Genomic DNA, 20,690 nt, shown 5'->3' with positions numbered 1-20,690 from the left:
TGGTCGAACACTTGGAGTTGGAGATTGAGCAATCCGAAAAGAAAAGTAGCGGCGGCGGGCAAAGGCAGCAATTGAAGAACAAAAGCAGAAGAATCTTCAAGAAGGTCATCAAACAAACTTTGGGATGGAAGAAAAAGACCCAGACTGAAGGGAGAGATCGCAGTCCTCAAAGTTCTTCAAAATAAAACTATGCCTCTTTTCTGCTTCTTCTTTATTATTATTATTTTTTTATGGTTGATTCAAAATTTAATTTTTTATTCAAATAGAAAATTTAAATTAAAGTATTTAAAATTTTCAGAATTTAAATTTTTTTTATAATTTTGAATTATCTCATCCACACACACTCTTAAAAAAAATTATTGAATTTACTTTTCTAAATTTATTAAAAACCTGGAAGCAATTGCCCGAGACATATGAGGATTTATTTAAATTATAAACAAATAAAAAATGTTGAAGAGGGAAAATATATTCTTCCAATTTCCAATATTTATCTAAATTTATCAGCGGCTTAGTCCTTTTCATATTCTGAATTTTAGTGGTGTAAACATTCTAGTTTTATATGAAAGGAATTAAAAAAAAAACATAATGTATATTCTAAAAAATAGGGATTACAACTCATTGTAAGACGTCCCAAACAAATTATACGAATCAGTACAAATAATTGATTCACAATTGCCTTCTCTACCTCGCCTTTTCTTAATTTTTATCTTTTAAATTATTCATTTTTCTAACGTTTGTTAAAAAAAAAAAAATTAACCCTCACATTTGAATTATTTTACTAAATTCATTCCAAAAGAGTATCTTATGATACTAAGAAAAGGAAAACCAATTGATTAAACTTGTTCTACTTTTAGCTAGGATTTTACTTATTAAAATCTTACTTTATGATGCAAATTTAAGTATTTAGAGGATAAACATTGAACTTCACTCCTTGTTTGGTATGGTGGATGAAAGTGATTTTGGTGGGTGTTTGGAGGAGAAGAAATAAGGTGAAAATAAATTTAAAAATTATAATTCACATTGTATTATTTTTCATATATTTCCCTCATTTATTTATCTTTATAATCAAACACTTTTAAATTATATTTTATTTCTCATCGATTTTTACTAATTTTGTTTTATTTTCACATATTCTTTTTCTCTCCTCTTTACCAAGCAAACCCTGAAAGTGTAAAAAAAATATAATGAAAAATAAAACACTAAAAACTCATTATTAGGGCATTGGGCACAAGAGATTTTTTTTAAAAAAATACACAATGAAAACACATTTTCATAGTATTATTAGGGGTGTGATTTCTCCATATTTTCGTCAAGAGTAATGTTGTTACGAAAATATTTTGAAAATAATGGTAGTGAACATAGAAAAAAACTATGAGAATAACAAAGCCTTGTTTTTGCAATAAACGAGTTGACAGGGTAAAATCTTACGGACCAAGCCCATATCAACATAAGACCATCTCTTACAGCCAGATCCACTTAAGAGCTCGCAATCATTTTTTTTTTTCTGAATCTTCACAATCATGTTAATGATACTATAATGTAATATAATACTATTCTATAATATAAAAAATTAGATGTTGATAAATGTAAACATAAAAACTTCTTACAGCAGATAAGAATTAATGTAACATGATTGTGAAATGTAATATAATACTATTAAAATTTATTGTAATGTAAACATTGTAAAATGCAAAGAGTGTTATAGAAATGTTTATATTAATTGTTATCTCCTGTATTTACACATTAAATAATATGCAACTTCTTATGTTGTGCATCAATTGCCAAACAATAAATAATATAAAAACTTCAATAATTATAATCAAACGCTGTTTTTTTTTATTTCGTCCAATTTTCCATCTAATTTTCTTTTATATTTCTCTTTTTTTTTTTCTGAACACATTATTTACGTATTTGTCAAATTTTCTCTTTCTTAGTATGTTTGATTTAAGAAGAAAAAATTGAAAATGAAATATTTATGTTGTTTGGTAAGAAAAAAAATAAAAAGAAAGAAATAAAAAGTTTTTATTTTCTTTTATTTAGTTAGGTAGAAAATAGAAAATATATGTATATAAAATGATATAAATATCTTAAATGAAAAATAAAATGTCATATAATATTTTTGTCATTTATATATAAAAAGAGACACCCTCTCTTCCTTTTTTCCTCCACTTTTTGGAGAGAAGATAAAAATAGCATGAGATTCACTTGCAAGAATCATTTCCTCATTTGTCTCTTTAGTTTAACCAAATTAAGAAAAGATTAAAATATTTGTGATTTTCCTTCCTCCCTCAATCCATCTTTCATTTTTTTGCATACCAAACAAAGCCTTGTTTTTTTCTTCTTCGTCTATCTCTTTCTTCCTGAATCCTACGTGTGAAACAATTTTAGAATCATATTTAAATACCCATTAACCTATGATAAAAAAAAAATACCCATTAACCATTAATGTGGCCCTTTTGTGCGTGTGTGTGTTTTTAGGGGTGTGGTCTATTAAATTTAGCCGTAAATTTTAACTTTCCAAAGAGGTAAAATCACTACCAACATTAATTACTCCCCAATTTGTTATTGGCAAGTTTATTGATTCTGTATATAATATTGTAACTTTTTCTGATTCCATACCTCGTTTGAGTGCACGTATTATCTTCTAGGTCATGAATTAATTAAACCCTCTTGGCGTTCACGTTATGCAGGTTTGAATAGTTGCAATCATTAATTCATCATCATCATCGTTGGTTTTGACAAAGTTTTACATTGATGGTTCGCCAATTCATTCTACAACTAATCTCATTCATATTTTTGGAATCAGTTTTGTAGATGCTCTGTGTCTCAGTTAAACAATTTGAGGGCTAAAGACATCAAATACCAATAAACATTGATCAATCTCATAAATAAATTTTATATCACATTTTAATAAAAAAAAATTAAGATTAAATTTATGAATTTTATTCTCATTTATCTCGTGTTTAATTTTATTATTTTTTATTCAATGTAAGATTTTGTCTCATTCTTATATTCTAAGCATCTCTTCCTTGTTAATATTAAATATTTTAATACCTTACATCAATTATTAAACAATTTCATAATAGTAAATATCAATAATAATTAAATTTGATATTATATTTTAACTCAAAACCTTAATATTTAAGTTTATTAGTTTTATTCTCACTTAATGTTTAACTTTTTTATTTTTATCTAATATAAAACTTCATCTTACACTTATATTTTATTATGTACGTTTATCAATGTTGTGAGCTTTTGCATATCCTTGATTAAGAAAGACAGACTTAACAATGATTATCAAATAATTATTCTAGAAATATTGATGCTCTTATGTCTAAAATTGGTGAGTTGCATAATGTCCCGTGAACACACAAGAAAACGACAATGATTTGTGTTAAAAGCTCATCTTTCTCTGATTAGTAAAATTTGAAAGTCAATACAACATAACGAAAAAGTCAACTCGCGATTAATGGCTAACATTACGGACCCAAAAAATTAGAACCTAAGTGGTAATAGCATGCACTAATGAGGAAGTAAATAAGGAAACGATAATGAATTAAGGTTTACTTGTCTCTCTTTTTTTCTTCTTAAAATCAAAATATTCGACCAAAGAAATAGAGTCAGATACCTCTTTGGCAATGAGAACATCCAAATGGTAACTAAGAAACATCATCAAACCAGTACATAGTGTGAACAATAAAAGACAAAGAAACAAGTTTGTGGGCAGAAGGTTTGCATGTCTTTATTTCTTACATCCTTTCATATATGTCTATCTAGTTAAAAAAGATGAGATGTGATTTTTTTCTTTCTAAAAGTAATATTTTCTCTTCTGTCTAGGTAGGAAGTAGCTAGTGCTAGTGATATTTCTAAGTACTGACTATATTTTGTTTTAGTTGCATTAAACATTATTTTAGTAGTATTTTTTATATTTTTCTTTTTTCTTTTTATTTTTTTATGCAAATAAAAGTTGAAATACCATAATAATTAGATAAATTATATCATTTTAAATAAACGTTTATTTCAAAACATGAATTTTCTCTTACAATTAACTGTGATGTTTTAAGAAGCTTCAATATTTAGATGGCATACTAGAACAATAATCAATCTCGTATAGGATAAGATAGTTGTATCTTTTAAATATGTAATAAAATATTTGATTTTCTTAAGTTCATATGCATAAAAAAATATTTAGGGAGAAAGAGATTGATTCTGTAAATAAATCTCAGTATTTTAAAAAATCAATTCCTAACTTTGGAATGTGAAGTTAAGAATAATACCAAAAAAGTAGAAATGATAAATAATCAATCAATATTATTATAAAAATAACTAATATGATATGATATAGTTAGTAATAATTTTTTTCTCAAGCATGTAATCATATATTCAATTCCTATATTGTATTTATGAAAATATCTCTCAAGTCTAATTCCTAGAATAATTTTTATAAAAATAATGACTAATGTTTATTAGAGATTATGAAAATTATATCTTTTCCTTTGGAACACAATCAAGTAAATAATATCTTTTCCTTTTATTTAATAATCTACTAATATATAAGGATGAAGTTGTGAAAATAATTAATATTTGTAATACAATAGGCACATATATCAAAACAAAATCGTTTTCTGCGCTTCAAATGTTTTATATATAACTAAAAAAGTAGTTATCATGATAAGTCGTTGAATCAATTAATTAAGATTCGTTTGTATAAACTTCTCAACAACTACCTATACGAATTTTTTTTAATAATTTAAAATTCATTCATTCATAAATTAAATCATTTTGTAATTAGTCTTATACACAAGTTTCTTGAGATACTAAAATCTATTTAAAATATTACATTGGCTTATACATAAGTTAATTTATCAACAAATTCTCATTTAGTTTTTTTAAAAACTAATTTTAATTTATACATAAAAAATTGTAACTTATAAGAAAATTTTAATTTTTAATTCTTCTCTAAATATTTGTTGAAAAATTATCAACGTCACCTTAAAAATTAACTCTTGTAGACATTCAAAGGTTCAAATAGTTATCACAATGTTCAAAGGTTCAAATAGAAATAATCAACAAAAAATAAAATAATGAGAAATGTATAATTGATGTAATCCTTATTAGGAGCGGAATAGAGGGAGAAATTCTTACCAAATTTTATCAAATGCCAAAAGTTGTTTCTTTTGAAAATTAAATCAATACATATAGTGTATCTGAACGAAAAGATAGAAATAGACACAGACTTTCAAAATAATTTTGGCCAAAATTACACTGAAAAAATTATAAATAAAAAAATAAAACATATTTGACATGAGCCTTTAAATTAGTCTAGGTCTTACACAACAATTAATATTGTTAGTAATGCGTCTACCCGCTCGTGGGCTTTCATCCTTTTTCACTCGGGCTTTGTTAGATATGTTTGATACCAATTGTTGGAAGGTATCCACTGACTGTTTGATCCTACTCCTGATCATAGGTCCCTGTAGTTTTAAAATTCTCATCAATAATAATCTTTAAAAGTTAGTTTAACGATACTTTTATTATTTAAATAAAGTAAAAACATCTAAATGAATAAATGCAAATGCAACATTGACCAGTATTTTAAGAAGCTTCAATATTTTGATTGTTTTCTGATTATTCATGATAACATACGAGAAGAGGAGAAAATAGTTGGTTAGATTTGTAGGTAAAAATTAATTATCAATAAAATTGATAAATATTTTTTATTAATAATTTTTTAATATTTTTGTTTTTTTATAAGATTCAAATTAAAAATGATGCTCATTTTTCATAAGATCTAATCCATAATATTCAGTGCATTCATTATTTTTAGATTAACATATCATTAATTAAACAGGAGAGAGATCATATTAGTAAATATTTACAAGAGAAAGATGAACATTAATGATAATGATATGATATTTTTGAAAAAATATGAATATAAATCTAGGATAAATTTATTACTATCAATTAACTCAAAAGCTTTCATTAATCATATGAATAAGATAATTGGATCTCATAAATAAAAATAAAAGTGGAAGATACTATAAAATAAAATAAAATGAAGTAAGGAAGGTTTGATGCACTTTTTTTATTATTAATAAAAGGGCACCTTATACAATTTTTAGTTATTTTACTCAATAAATTATAGTATTAACTAGTGAGACATTTAATAGAAAGTATATTTTAAATGAACACTTATTATATTTTATTTATTTATTTACTAAATTATATTAATTAATGAGATATTTAATATAAAGTGAGTTTTAAATACATATTTATTATTAAGTATAAGGAGAAGGATAATGAGTTGTAATGGTGATTAATGAATATTTTAATTATGTATTTGTTAATTAATTGTCACACATTTAATTATCATATTTATGATTTTTTTAAATAAAAATATTAAACAATAGAATTTATAATATAAAATGAGGAAGTTTTAGTGTATTTTTTCCAGCCTAATAAAAGGACACTTTAGAAAATCTTTTAGTTATTCTATTTTTAATTTATGAGTATAACATTTAATAGAAGTGATGCAGTTATAAAAGAAAGATAGCTATTAGTTTGATTGGGACAAAATATACTGGACGACAAAAAGGGGACCGACAGTGAAGGAAGGACTGTTGCTGCTGCTCACACACATACATACGAGCTAGCTAGACAGGATATATGTCCGATTCCGTAATAAAAAATGAAAATGATCAATAATCCTTGTTTCTGTTTCTGTATAAATAAATAACAAAACAGACGAGTGAGTGAATAGTGTGATTAAGCTTTTGAGGTTGTTGCGAGAAATGAGAATGAAGAAGCTGATTTTAATACTCATAGCAGCATTTACCTTCGTTTCTGTGGCTAGATCTGCGGCTGATCATTTCTTCGAAAACGATGGCGTTTCACTGGCAGTTGCAGCAACGCCCGGACCTCCACCTCTCATGGTCCCCCTCACTCTTATTCAGGGAGCTGCTTCCAAAGGAGCCGGTGAAATTATTTCTTTTGCATTTGTAATTCTTTCTTAAAGCTATGTTCTCTGTGTTGTAATGATTTAAATGCTGCCTCCACCATTAAGCCACTTTGTTATTATTATCCTCCGTACTTAGCATTACTCTTTCCCTTTGTACCCCCGAATGCTCTCTTTATCATTTCCGACTCTTTTTTTCTTTTTCAAATGCGTGTGATTAGATGAGCGTTTGCAAAATTAATTTTGAATTAACTTGATTTTGAAGTGAAGTGATTTATAGTTGGGTGTTTTTATTCTCAAAGTAAATTAGTAGTGGAACTTAATATTATTTTCTTTTTCTGACACAAAAGTTACCTAGAGTTGCTATGACTCAAAAATCAATTATGGACCAGAATCTATTCGTCAACATGGGATTAAACATGTGAACTTTTATCTAAACTCAACGTGAAATCAAACATGCACAAATCTCTCACTCCACTTCAATTGCATACTCAAGATTTATATTTTTGTTTTGTCCTGTATTGCCAGTCTGTTTGGATGGAACATTGCCTGGTTACCACTTTCATCCTGGATTTGGATCTGGGGCAAATAGTTGGCTCATTCAATTGGAGGTATGTAAAAGAATATCCAAGTGTTTTGACATCGAGTCTCAATAAGAAATTAAAAATACTTTCAAGATTTTACAATTTCTTAAAGTTTGAAAATCTGTATGCAACTGTGATAATTTATAGGCATGCTATTATATCATATACCTCTGAGTACTTGTCTACCTGTCTTGCTTTTTTATACCTTACTGCAGGGAGGAGGATGGTGTAATACCATCAGAAGTTGTGTCTTTAGAAAAACTACTCGTCGTGGTTCCTCAAAATACATGGAAAAACAACTAGCATTCACAGGGATATTGAGCAATAAAGCTGAAGAAAACCCTGGTTTTTCTCTTTACCTTACGCATGCTTGCTTTAATTACTTCTGGTTCTGGAGATTACAAGATATGCTTACTCAAATCTTGTGTGTTCTCATTTTTTGCATATATTTTCTTGTGTGCACAGATTTCTTTAACTGGAACAGAGTTATAGTACGTTACTGTGATGGGGCATCTTTCAGTGGAGATAGTCAAAATGAGGTTAGTGAGAGTATGACAGTATAATAGTATACATTTTTTCCCCTTTTATCTATATAGTTATTGGTGCATTCAGAAAATTAGGCAGTCACTTGAAGTAAAGAAGCAGTGTTTTGCTATTTATTTTACATGATGTCAAACGCATCAATGGCAAAGAAGCAGAGTTTTGTTTATCTGTGGGAGCGGAGAGAGTTAAAATTACGGTCCTAGTATTACTCCATTCTCCTACTCATATGCCATGCATCTCTTGCAGGCAACTTTTGTGACACAATGATTCATAGTTTCATAATGTATTTGCTTTTTATGACAGAAAGTAGACATATTTATACCAGTATATGTCTATTTTTTCAAATATAGACCTTTTTCTTAAAGCAGGAAGGAAACATTTAAAACTTCACATTTCAACCAAAACTATCTTGTCTTCTAAAATTATTATGATGAAATCAATCAACATATATATTTGTTTTCATGAATCTTTGCTGGTCTGGAGTATATATCTTTTCTAATGAATAGGTTGTTCTTATATATTAGTGCTGGCGAGTTGGTTGCATATGAAAGTATTCTTCATTTTTGGAACTTGAGGGTATATTGGCATGTGAATTGTTTCAGGCTGCACAGCTTCAATTCCGAGGACAAAAAATATGGCAAGCTGCAATGCAGGAATTATTGTTCAAGGGAATGCAGAAGGCCAACCAGGTTTACCATGTCTCTAACTCTCTATATTGTAAATCTTCAATATGCATGGATGTTAATTAAAAAAATTTTATATTAGGCCCTTTTGTCCGGATGCTCTGCGGGTGGTCTGGCATCTATAATACATTGTGATGAGTTCCGGAGCTTGTTTCCTACATCTACCAAAGTGAAATGTTTGAGTGATGCAGGGTTTTTCCTAGATGCGTAAGTTTTGTTTTATATGGCTTCTACTGGCCCACACCATTAGCCCAGAAACTTAGATATAATTGATTGTCTGTTCAATCATGTAGGGTTGACATATCTGGGGGTCACACACTGAGGAATCTGTTTGGAGGTGTAGTTAAATTACAGGTAGTATATTTAATGCAAATAAAATTGTCTAATAAATAGAATATAACATTTATGGATCTATGTTGTTCTTAGCTCAAAGTTGAAGACTCATTTGGTTCAAGCTTGCAATGAACTTTCTTGTTACTGGTTTTATTCCTCTGATATAATGTTTAGAAAATTTGAATAAATATGCCATGACATTGATGTTGTTGAAACTGCAGGAGGTGCAAAAAAATCTGCCAAACAGTTGTCTCAACCAACTGGACCCAACTTCGGTAATTCTTTTATTCTGTATACGAGTATATCATTCTATTGATAACATGAAATGCTAAACTTCCAAACTTTAAACATGTAATTTTCTTTGTGCAGTGCTTTTTTCCTCAGAATTTGATCAACCATGTTGAAACTCCATTGTTTCTACTCAATGCAGCTTATGATGCATGGCAGGTAATATTAATGAAAAACACTGTTTCTCTTGTAATTTTATGTCAATAATGTGCATAGTTATATGCTTGCAAGCTTGTATATCTTTATTTGTCCTCAAAGTGTTATCATATGGATCTCATGGTTTCTTGTTTGACTAATATGTTGTCTACGATTTTCTGGTTTCAAATTGTTCTAGTAGCAATTTTTTCTATTTCTCTTTTTTCTTTTGTACAAGAAAAATAAATTTAATTTTGACTTTTGCCAACACCCAATCCAGTAAAAGCCTTGGCCCAGCAGTCACATTGAATTCAACCATCATTGAGTAAACTAGTTTTGAATGTCAGTGATTTTTTATGTCTAAGCAAAAGTCCATAGGGCAAGCAAAGCAGGAATCATATTCACTATAATTATGGATGTTGATCCCGTTTATAGCTGCTGCAACCACATTATCACTGAATTCTTTATGCTATGGACTAAATCTCTCTTGTTTGTTTTCATTAGGTCCAAGAAAGTTTGGCCCCACATTCAGCAGATCCCCATGGCTCTTGGAATGATTGTAAATCAAATCATGCACGCTGTAACTCATCTCAAATTCAGTTCCTCCAAGGTGACTTTGATTTCTACAAATGTGAAATTGTAAATTGTGTGTAGCAATTGATGTATATCTACAATCATCTGATTTGTTTGTAATATAATATCTCCTTTGCATCAGACTTCAGAAATCAAATGCTAAATGATGTGAAAGGCTTCTCAGGGACATCTCAAACTGGGTTATTCATAAATTCTTGTTTTGCTCATTGCCAGTCTGAGAGACAAGATACATGGTTTGCTGATGACTCTCCACTAATTAACAACATGGTATGCATGATTTAGATTTCTATGCTTCTAAAACTGTGCAGGTGAATGAAACATTAGACTTTTTTAGACTAACTTTTTCTTCAAATTGGAGGTATTGAAAATACTTAGCAAGAAGAGATAATGGATAGAGATTCCAAAAGTATTCTAAAAAATCTTCATTATGATGAAAGATTTTAATAGGAATAACATGGCATAACTACAGTTCAATACTATCTTTCTGTAAAGCACTGGTTCATTTAGAAACAAATCCTGGTGGTTACCATTACTGTATAGAATAAAAAATTGCAACACTGAAAGATTTCAAGTTATATGCTGAGAAATCTTCTGGGATGCTAAGATCGTTACTGTATTAGTTCAATATTGTTGAAATATTGCTTAAGTGGTGGATAACACAAACCTATTTCATTTACAATCTCTTTGTTTCAAGGTTTCATACATGACATTATAATACTTCATAGTTCAATCCTTTCACCAAAGGAAAACAGCCATTCAAAAAATATTTAGCCTTCATTTGATTGCAGCCTCATGTTTGCTGTCAGGTCTAAGACAAAGTGACATTAATGCCTTGGGTGAAATTATTCACTATTTATTGTTCTCATAAAAGAGTCATCTGATAAGCTGATGTATCTTATCCTGCAGCCAATTGCAATTGCTGTTGGAGACTGGTTTTTTGATCGGAAAACTGTCAAAGCTATCGACTGTGCTTACCCCTGTGACAATACATGCCATAATCTGGTCTTCAAGTGAGTGAGAATTTATTGTCTTTTCATGTGGCAATTTGACATTTTATCAATATCATCAGTATGATTGCCATTTGTGTATTTAACATTCATTAATTGTAATGGAAATAAATATCATTATTGGCTGAGGCTACAATTAATCAGATCTGTCTGTTTATTAATAAGTCATTTTAATAAGATTTCTTTGGATTGAAAATCCAAAATTAGCAATTGAGGTTGTGCATCTGCCTTTTTATCTTTGAATCAGTCTTGGGAAAAAAAAGATTGAAACATGATTCCTGTAGATCAGTTTCATAGAACTTGCACTTTAAAGGCACCACCTGAAAGAGTCCTTACTTGATTTCTGACAGTTGTTCTTTACTAACAGGATTCTACATGTGATAAACTTTGATAATAGGCCTTACTTATATTGATCATCTCATTGTAGAACTTAGGTAAAACGGAATAGGTTTCAGTAACTGTATTCATTCTCTTTCTACAAGTTGAATTCCCATGTCTTGTGCACCCCCCTGCTGTAAGTTGCCTTTTTGGCTCATATTCCCTTGAACATCATGACCAGTGCAGTATTCTGGTCATAAGTCCTTTCTAGTTTCCACCACTACCTAGGTGATTTAGATGGAACTCAGCAAAAAATGGGTAGTTTGAAAGTTGAAGTTGGCGTCGGCATGATATTTCACTGAAATTTTCCAACTAAGAGGAAGAAAAACCTTTCTCATTGTCTTCCTATTTTGTCCCTATCAAGTATAACAAAAATTGCACCCTTTGTCTTTTCTTCAATTCCACTGTGAAATTGAGATTGACATTTTCCTGCTTTGCAGTGCTGTTAAATCTGCTGTGGTGGACTACCAGTCCACAAGGTTGATTTTTATTTCACCCTCCATTCCTTTTTGAATGTCTTCTTTGCAATTCCTCAGAGACTGAAATTCTCATTCCTCCTTTGCAGTGATGATGACACACCTACCAATACCATGACCATGATATATTCCCGCTCCACAAGGCTGACTTTTAGTAGTGGCCTATATATGCTAAGTATTTTATTGCCATTTACATGTTCCTAGTGCACTATGGATAGTTTCAGCCCAGAAAAGCAAATGCACTATAGGCAGGTTCGTTAGTCCCTATTCAATCTTCCATTTAAGCCACTTATGGTTATCTGTGTCAGCTATTAATTACAGGTCAAGACCTGGATTCAGCAATAGATACTTTAGGACTTGAAGAACCAATTTGGTTAAGGAAGAACAACCTGTAACTATGTAGGTACCTCCTCCGATCTTCTAAATATTTTAGCGAATTGCACAGTTCACTTTGTAATCTCAAGTTTGTTATAATGGAGTTTAAGAAATGATTTAGTGAAATTTGAATTACATCAAGGTGCTATATATAAACACATGCTGTTCAAAATGAAATGGTTGGCATATTGAGTTGTAGCTTGATCTAGGCTCTAGCCAAAATGTTAACAGAGGATATAACAATGTGAGCTCCATGGGAAGCAAGAGAAGAAAATGTCTTTAGGCAATCAATAGGAGTGAAGCAAGAAGAGGTCGATACCATTAAGAAGTTTTAGAAAAGTGTTATGTTGCTGAAGTTTGATTGATTCACATCACGATGGTGTGTGTGTATAACAAGAGTTTTGCACAAGGGGTACAAAATGGATTTAAGCTTACCACTGAGCGGGTGGATTAACTTATAAGAAGTTGTTTTAACTTGACCAATAAAAAGGATGTAGATTTGTCATCCACATTAGATTTATTCAGTTCAAATAAAATTGTCTTTTGTAGTCCGTGAAAGATATTTATGGTCTTAAAAGATTTAAACTAAGATAAGAATAGGACATTTGAAGATTACAAAGGTTACAACAATCCTATGATTAAGGTGCTGTTAACAAGCAAAGCACTCCGACATGTTGGACGTTAACAAACAAAACCTTAAAGTGATTAATGTAGTTTAGCAAACTGAGAGAGGATGCTCATCCGCGGTAAGAATTTTTCTTTCACATGCAAGGGTCTCCTAGAGTTTAATCATCCTCTCAAGATTTAGTTCATTTATATAATATTTGGTTGAAGGTAGATGAAAGAGAGGTAGGTGTGAGGCAATATCCCTTATTTGGTTTAGAATGTTTAGGCAGTGAAAATAAGGGAAGCAAAATCCTTAACTTCTAACTTTTGCCTCTCCCCTTTTATTTTAAAACCATGTTATTTGTGTGAAATATCTCCACTTAGCTGATTTCATCCCTTTGATTTTATTTTTCTTGCTCTTCCCTTTTCCAAAATTTTTCTCCTTTCTCTTAAACCAAATTGTCTACTGAATTGAAGGGTGTAAAGGGTGGAGTTATAACCTTATTGAAAATTCCACAATTAAGATTACAATAAAATACATGCAACATATGATGCAATATGAAGTTAAAATTTAGTTTATCTTCTAAAATGTACCTTCGCTTCAAAGAGTTAAGAGGAGTCAATTCCATGAGGACTTGGTTCAAAGTGGGCCTCTTGAGTGGGCTGGTTTATGTGACTCAATGAGTTGAGCACGTAGTACACCTACCCACCATACAGATTCCGCGAATCATGGATCCGAATCACGGTTCTTTTACATACCATGGACCACCGGCAAGGTCCAAGGTGCATATTAATTAAATGTGCACTCCCTTTTTAAAAAATAAAAACACTACCTATATTTTTCTAAAATTATAGATTTAGTTGAAAATTATTTTCATGAACTAATGTCTTTAATAGAAAAATAATATATTTAAAGTTTATCTTGCTTTCAAGAGTGATGAGTTTAATTTATTGCATAAAGGTAAGTGATGCTTTTCGCAAAGGCAATTATCCCTTAATCAATAGTATGATGAATTTTGAGGAAAAGCCAGTAAACTACCTAAAATTATTAACATAGCTGCAAGATCGCTCACGACTTGTTAATATCAAATTAACGAACCGCCATAAATTTTCTATTATAGTTGATAGATCTGTCCATGTCTTATAACTTAATATCATTGTCATGCATTAAGGGGTTGTTTAATTGAAGAGAAAAAAATTATTATTTAAGAAGAAATTTTTAAAAAATAATGTGATCCTACACCTCTTTCTCTCTGCTTAATTCAAATATTTCTTTTATTTTTTTCTTTTCCACACAACCAATTAATCCCTAAAGCTTTACATACGCATCGCCAACATATTTACTAACTTTATTAATTTTTGGAAATACGAATAAAACTTTGACACCTTTTCGAGGAGCACGTGTGCAAATCCAAGTCTAACGTGTTTAGCGGGTTTAGTTACAAGTTCAACATGTGGTCGATTGATGCCACAACAGAACTCATATTTAGTGGGTGTAGAAAGAACTATAGATGCACTCGAAGGTTTAGAATCGAATTTACTGTTTAAGTCATCCGATACCATCATTATAGTTGTATATTAAATTTGCTTTTTGATTTGAAAAGAATTACTATTTTTTATATATGATGTAGCTAAAAGAAAATATAACTTTTACATATCCTAATTCTTTTTTATCTGAAAATATAATGAGTTTGTTTTTTATATTTTGCCAATGTAAAATTTACACTATCAACTAAATAGATAATATTATAAATTTAATTTTTAAAATAGTTATAATCAATGATTTTCAAGAGATCAATGCAGCATAGTGGTAGTGCTGTAGGGGTGTGCCTTTTTTTGGTAAAAAAAAAATATAATCTTAATACATGTAATATAATAATGACATGCATAATAAAATAAGTAGGATACCATTATATAGGTAATTGAATTTTTTTCTACAAGGGTTGAGGACACTTAGATTTTGACATATGCACATATCCTTCCCATCACCATGATCACTTATAATAATTCAATAGTAGATGTTGTTTTGTAATTTTTATCTTTTCTCTTGCCAACACAAGTTTATCTTAATTTATTATATATGTTAATATATTCCAGTGGATTGTACGAGTTACTATACCATTATAATCTTAATCCATGCATAATATTAAATCCATTATAGCACCACTGAAAAATCACTTGCTCCCTCCCTCGACTGATGAGTTATTTTGCAGACAAGGTAGTTAAATGAATATAATAATTTTTAATTTAAATGAAAATTTATTTTGTTAAAGGATTTTCTTTAATATTTAGATATATAGTTATTATTTTTGAAAAATTGGAAATCATACTATATTTTTCTTTAGTAAACTAAAAATAAAGAATATTTTAAAAAATAACTTTTTTTCTTATTTACTGATTAATAATATTTTAAGAATCGCATGAGAATGTATGTGACATGAATTTTACTGAAGATTTATGTCTAAAACATACACATTTTATAAAATAACAAAACAATAAAATTATATATCACTTTGTGGAGATTATCATTTCCATTTTGCATTTGCGCTGGTTTATTTTTTGACAAACCTTGTGATGTTATATTTTTTCATCAGAATCCAGATGATCTAAGTACTCTCTAATGTCATTTAGGGTATGCTTACTTTTTCTCTTAAAAAAATTAAACCACCATCCAGGCGAGAGTTTCTCTTGTAAATTTTATTTTATTTGAATTATAATTTTGACGCTTCAAAGTTCAAACGCAAAACCAAATAAATATTCAGTTACGGCATTAACAGTGTTTAATAATTGACAATTTGTCTGTTTGTTTTACCTGCAAAGACTTTTCAAACGTTTGTTTGCTTGCAAGAAGAAAAAAAATCTTTGGATGTCTCTGCCTCTCTGGCCATGTTTTTTCATATAGTTTACGACAAATAAAACCATAACCAAACATGCTAATATGAATCCAAAAATTCCCACAACAATTTCACCCTTCTTTTTTCTTTGGCCATTTACATTTTTGTACTACATATTTTCATTGGCTATTCACACACTGCTACTTTACTTTCTCTGATTAAGGCCTTTTCATCTTATTCAAACACTACTCCTGTACAGAGCAAAAGTGACCATCACTCAAAAAAGAACTTCCACCTGAAACCTCAACACTCCCAGTGAAAAAAAAAACTCATGAACAAAAACCTAAAATCTACAACAAAATTATATAACCAATCAAAGTGGGAAGACAAAAGGCTTATATTATACTGATACGCTATAATCGAACAAAAATCAGGTACGAATTAGGAGAAAATCGAATTCATGTGCCGTATTTTGAGGCAGATGCTAGTGCCACCGCCTGCGCCCACACTTTGAGCCGTGCCTTCACGTCTCTTGGATCATCACCTGAATTACAAACAACTTGATTAGAGAGATCAATCACTTCATTCTTTTTCCTTACAAAGACAAGATCACTAATCATGCCAACACCATTCAATTACCAAATCAAACTTCACCATGAACAAATATAAAATCAATGTTCCACAAAAATGTAAAAATGTAACATGGTTGTACATATTATTGCCACTATGGACTATTTGGTAAAAAAAAAATGACATGGTAGTTAAACCTAAGACAAAACCTAGATGTAATTTCGTAAGTGTTTGTGCTATTCTCTAATCAAAATTGGAGTTTATCCTTAGTAATCTGTACATTATGTACCCATATGATTATTGAAGCAAAACTCCAATTCTGATTAGAGTAAAGAGAAGATATAGATATGTATACCTGGAGAAGAGATACGCCAATTGGTGATGGGGGAGTTGCTACCACTGCTAGTGTCAAGTGTGGAATTGGAGAAAGAGAGAAGAGAGGGGATCTCAAGCATACGTTCGTGTTCCAATTCAAAGCCAAGATCTCTACAAGCCTTAACTTCCTCCAAGTCCATGCAAAGAGACCTAATTCCACCTTTGGGTCTAGTTATGAGCATGAGACCACTTTGATCACTCTCCCCACTAAACCCCTCCTCTTTCCTCTTACTCTTCTTCTCCATTCCCTCAAACCCCATCATTGATGGTCTTCTCCTTCTTCGTGGATCACTCTTCTTTGTTTCATTCCCATTGTCACTTGCATAGTCCTTAACCTGTTTCCTCCTTCGTGGGGGAGTAGAGGGCAGAGAGTAAAAACTCCCCAATTCGTTTTCAGAGTCGGAGGATAACACACCATCTGCGTCAAAGCTTTCAATGGACAAGTGTGAGACGCACATGGAGGCGAGATTGTCAACATGGTCGTTGTCGCCAAAGGTGCTGCTAGTGCAGACGGAGAGCCTCGACAAGTTGTGGGGGTGGGGGTGTTGGTGATCATCATCATCATCATCGAAGTCCTCTTCGTGTAAGGAAGAAGAATGAAAGCTCATGGTGTGATCCGAAGCCATAGCGACAGAAATTAAGACGGATACAAGAAAGAAGGTAGAGAGAGTATAGAGGGGCGTTTAGTGTTTTTATGATGATAAGGTAGCTAGAGAAGACAAGAAGAAGAAGTAGTAGTAGTAGAAGGAACCTTCAATCAACCACCCTATTTATGCCAAAACTTTATATGCTTAACGCATTATTTAATATTATTGTTATTATTTCCAATAAATTAAATCAAACCTGGTTGGTCTCATCATGTCATACTCTTATTTTGGGTCCTGGAAAGGTGATAATAATCTGGCAGTCAAACAATGGAGGAAAATTGGAAGGTGAAGGAGATTTGGGTTAGTTAAAGGAAAAAAAAGGTGTAATTGACTTGCTTGCTGATTAACAGTCTCATTATGTGGCTGGAAGTCTCGGGCATCAACTTTTAAGTGATTCTATTTCATTGCTATATTCTTATCTATAGTATATTGGTAGTTTGTAATTTACAATTGATTCTTGCTACTAATTTATTTCTACTTTCAAGAAACCCGTAAATTACGCGGAGAATGTAGATGAGGCTTACAGTTACTGAAGATTAGTTTATTACTTTTAGATTATGTTATAGTATAAACGACGTCCAATGTTATTTAATACGAAAAGCTTTTGACAAATGTTACAATTTACAAATATTTCTAGATTAGTGAAAAAAAGTAGTATTTCTCATCCACATACACACATATATTTAACAAAAAAAAAACATTTAGCATTTTCTTATCTAGTTAAGAGTTAAAATAAATGAATGATACAAAATTATTAAATTATTCATAAATTTATACAGAATGTGATATGACATTTTAAAAAATAAATTTATTTAAAATATACTGACAGCATAAAGGTTTATTCACCGTTTATCTAATCATAAATATAGTTTCATAATAAAATTATTGGTTTTGATAATAATTACTTTAACAATCGTAATTAAAACCGTTTTTAATTTATTGACAATTTAAACTGATAGTATATTAAAATTAAATTCTTAAAAATATTTTTCCAATATAAGTTAAACAATGTAATACGACCTCATTAACTCTAATTCGCAAAAAAGAAAAGAGAAGTAATCGATGCTACGTGTAAGAAGAAAGGGAGAACATATACAGCAAATACTCGTAATAAATAACAATGATGGTAAAATAAAAAAGTGTTAGGCTTAAAAGTTTAAATTATATTATAATCCTGGTTTATCCGTATCTTTTGTTTTTAATATTAACCCGGGTGGCGGGTAGGATAGAAAAGGGAAAAGAATTAGGAATAGGAAATGATGACTGTTTGGTTTGGGGCAGCAAAAGAATAGAATAGCCTGGAAATTTTGTGGGATTGGCCACTCCAATACATTACCTTAGCCCAGGGGTTTTATTTTACATATTATAACTTTTTTAATTATTAAATGTAACCCAAACATAAGATAAAGAAAGCTCATTTTTCTCCACGTGCAACTCTCTGATGATGTAATTTTCGACACCTGTCCACGTTTTATTACGCTTTTCATTTTCACTATTCGTTATAAAAAAAGAAGAAGAAAATGAATTAATTTATATGATGAATGTGACCTTGGGGCCACTTCTACATTTGAACAAATAAAAATTAAAGGTAAGAAAAAGGAATATAGACATATACTATACTCAGTCACCGGGGATAAGGAAGTTTACACTGTCACAGACCAAGCATCCATACCCTGTCTCCTTCCTTCAAAGTCTGCACCACGTGCCTCTTAATCGCTGCATCCAACGCTTGATGAGAAGGAAGATGGAGAAATTAATGCATATTCTCTTGTTTGTGTTTATAAAATTGATTTTATGGTAATTTTATTTATATTGGATGCATTTGGTTTTAAAACAAGTTAGTCAAAAAAATAGTATAAATTTTTTAGCTAATATGAAAAATAGAGTTTAATTATCATATGCTTAACATATAATATAATTTTATATTATTATTGATGTGATTTTTAGATTAATTATCATTAAAGTTAATAAATTTGTGTATAGTCTGAGTTAATTTTTACATGATATATTGTTAGATTTTTTAATTTATAAATTCCAAATTCTGTATAATGTGAAAATAACCAACCATGTTCACAATTAATGTAAAGGGATACCCATATTTAGTGTCGAAATTACTCAAATAAAATGGACCGTAATCATAAACAGGTGGAGTGAAGCATGCAATAATTTATGAAGAAGATGTGAGTGCGAGCGATGGAGAAAGTGGGTCCCTGCTATTCAATCTTGTTGGTGTACAGTTGTACAAGGCAAACCTGCAAGCCATAAGGCCATGGATATTCAATTTTTAACGTTTTCTTCAGCCACCCATTTTCTTCTTTAAGACAATTTGTCACTGTTCATTCCAAGTTCAAACTCTTCCTAAAACAATTTAAAATATCTTCAAAATTGAATTTTCTGAGTCATTAAATTAATTGATGAAGGCATTTCAATGGGGTTTTGGTAAAGATCAAGTTCATTAACGCTGGCTGAGACGCTCACCGACCGTTGATTAATTTTGAGAAGGGGACTTGGACGGTTGGAGCGCATTAGATTGTGTACACGTATTAATTTAGAAACATCTTCGATTCTAATTCATCGAAGTATATTCAATCTTTTATAATATCAAATGTCTCGTTTAACTATCTTTAAATCAACTACTTAATGCAGCGACTTAAATAAATATTATTTTCATGAATTTCAAATTTGGGACAAGAAATAAATACAATTTGATCAATAACTATTTTTATTAAGGATTGATTTTGGATATTGTCTTTTCAACACATTAGTCACTCATACTTAATCACTCTATTAGTAGTATTTTGGTATAATTAAATTGGATTAGAATATTTTCAAATATAAAAAAAGAATCAACTTATGTTGTATTAAATTACATTAACTCTTAAATTATAATAATTTTCTATAGATATTATTTTTATCAATTTAATTATTAGTTGTTATCTTATCTTAATTGTTTATAAAGTTAAATAATTACAATAATGTAATTAGATAATTGTTATTTTGTATATTTAAAAATATATGCTGTGTCATTTTTATGTATATCGATAAAGTATTAACTAATTATAGATTAATATAAAATTTTGTAAATATTATTTATATGATAAGAAGTTTAAAGTAATCTCCTATGTAATACTCAATTAGCCATTGAGTATTAGAGGATCTCCATAAAGAGAGTTGCCTAGTGCCTACTAAACAAAATTTTAATAACTTTAGAAGAAATCCAACTCATATTATAAAAAAAAATATGAGAGCTCATTTCAAATAATTAACTATTTGTGCGCAACACTATACCTATGGAATAGGAAGAACT

General features: G+C 30.0%; 2 protein-coding genes across 5 annotated transcripts; one reads left to right on the top strand and one right to left on the bottom strand.

Moving 5' to 3' along the window:
* Window positions 1–6,595: 6,595 nt before the first annotated feature.
* Window positions 6,596–12,549, top strand: LOC114400774 (pectin acetylesterase 6-like). Of its 4 annotated transcripts, none has more exons than XM_028363405.1 (14): window positions 6,597–6,975; window positions 7,484–7,566; window positions 7,755–7,884; window positions 8,005–8,078; window positions 8,685–8,771; window positions 8,848–8,972; window positions 9,059–9,119; window positions 9,320–9,373; window positions 9,468–9,545; window positions 10,026–10,131; window positions 10,237–10,382; window positions 11,022–11,125; window positions 11,941–11,979; window positions 12,066–12,549. In XM_028363405.1, the coding sequence occupies exons 1-14, from the start codon at window positions 6,792–6,794 to the stop codon at window positions 12,178–12,180; spliced, it is 1,386 nt and encodes a 461-aa protein (XP_028219206.1). In that variant the 5' UTR covers window positions 6,597–6,791; the 3' UTR covers window positions 12,181–12,549. The 4 variants fall into 4 exon arrangements, with proteins under 4 accessions (XP_028219207.1, XP_028219206.1, XP_028219208.1 ...); XM_028363408.1 differs by having other exon boundaries at window positions 6,906–6,998; XM_028363406.1 differs by lacking the exon at window positions 11,941–11,979 and having other exon boundaries at window positions 6,596–6,975.
* Window positions 12,550–15,824: 3,275 nt separating this feature from the next.
* Window positions 15,825–17,775, bottom strand: LOC114399142. Its single transcript, XM_028361267.1, has 2 exons — window positions 16,717–17,775; window positions 15,825–16,335 (listed from the first exon to the last, which is right to left on the bottom strand). The coding sequence occupies exons 1-2, from the start codon at window positions 17,360–17,362 to the stop codon at window positions 16,250–16,252; spliced, it is 732 nt and encodes a 243-aa protein (XP_028217068.1). The 5' UTR covers window positions 17,363–17,775; the 3' UTR covers window positions 15,825–16,249.
* Between the last annotated feature and the right edge of the window lie 2,915 nt (window positions 17,776–20,690).

The sequence above is a fragment of the Glycine soja genome, chromosome 19 (assembly GCF_004193775.1).
Source record: "Glycine soja cultivar W05 chromosome 19, ASM419377v2, whole genome shotgun sequence".
NCBI lineage: Eukaryota > Viridiplantae > Streptophyta > Magnoliopsida > Fabales > Fabaceae > Glycine > Glycine soja.
The sequence above is the reverse complement of the archived record's forward strand: the minus strand, read 5'-3'. Positions and strand labels throughout refer to the sequence as shown.

Bases quoted from the DNA above. Each gene is read 5' to 3' on its own strand.
- LOC114400774 (XM_028363405.1), top strand. From the start codon at position 6,792: ATGAGAATGAAGAAGCTGATTTTAATACTCATAGCAGCATTTACCTTC. The intron at 9,546-10,025 runs GTAATATTAATG...TGTTTTCATTAG, and splicing joins CAGCTTATGATGCATGGCAG to GTCCAAGAAAGTTTGGCCCC. The intron at 11,126-11,940 runs GTGAGTGAGAAT...CCTGCTTTGCAG, and splicing joins TGCCATAATCTGGTCTTCAA to TGCTGTTAAATCTGCTGTGG.
- LOC114399142 (XM_028361267.1), bottom strand. From the start codon at position 17,362: ATGGCTTCGGATCACACCATGAGCTTTCATTCTTCTTCCTTACACGAA. The intron at 16,336-16,716 runs GTATACATATCT...TTTGTAATTCAG, and splicing joins TTGGCGTATCTCTTCTCCAG to GTGATGATCCAAGAGACGTG.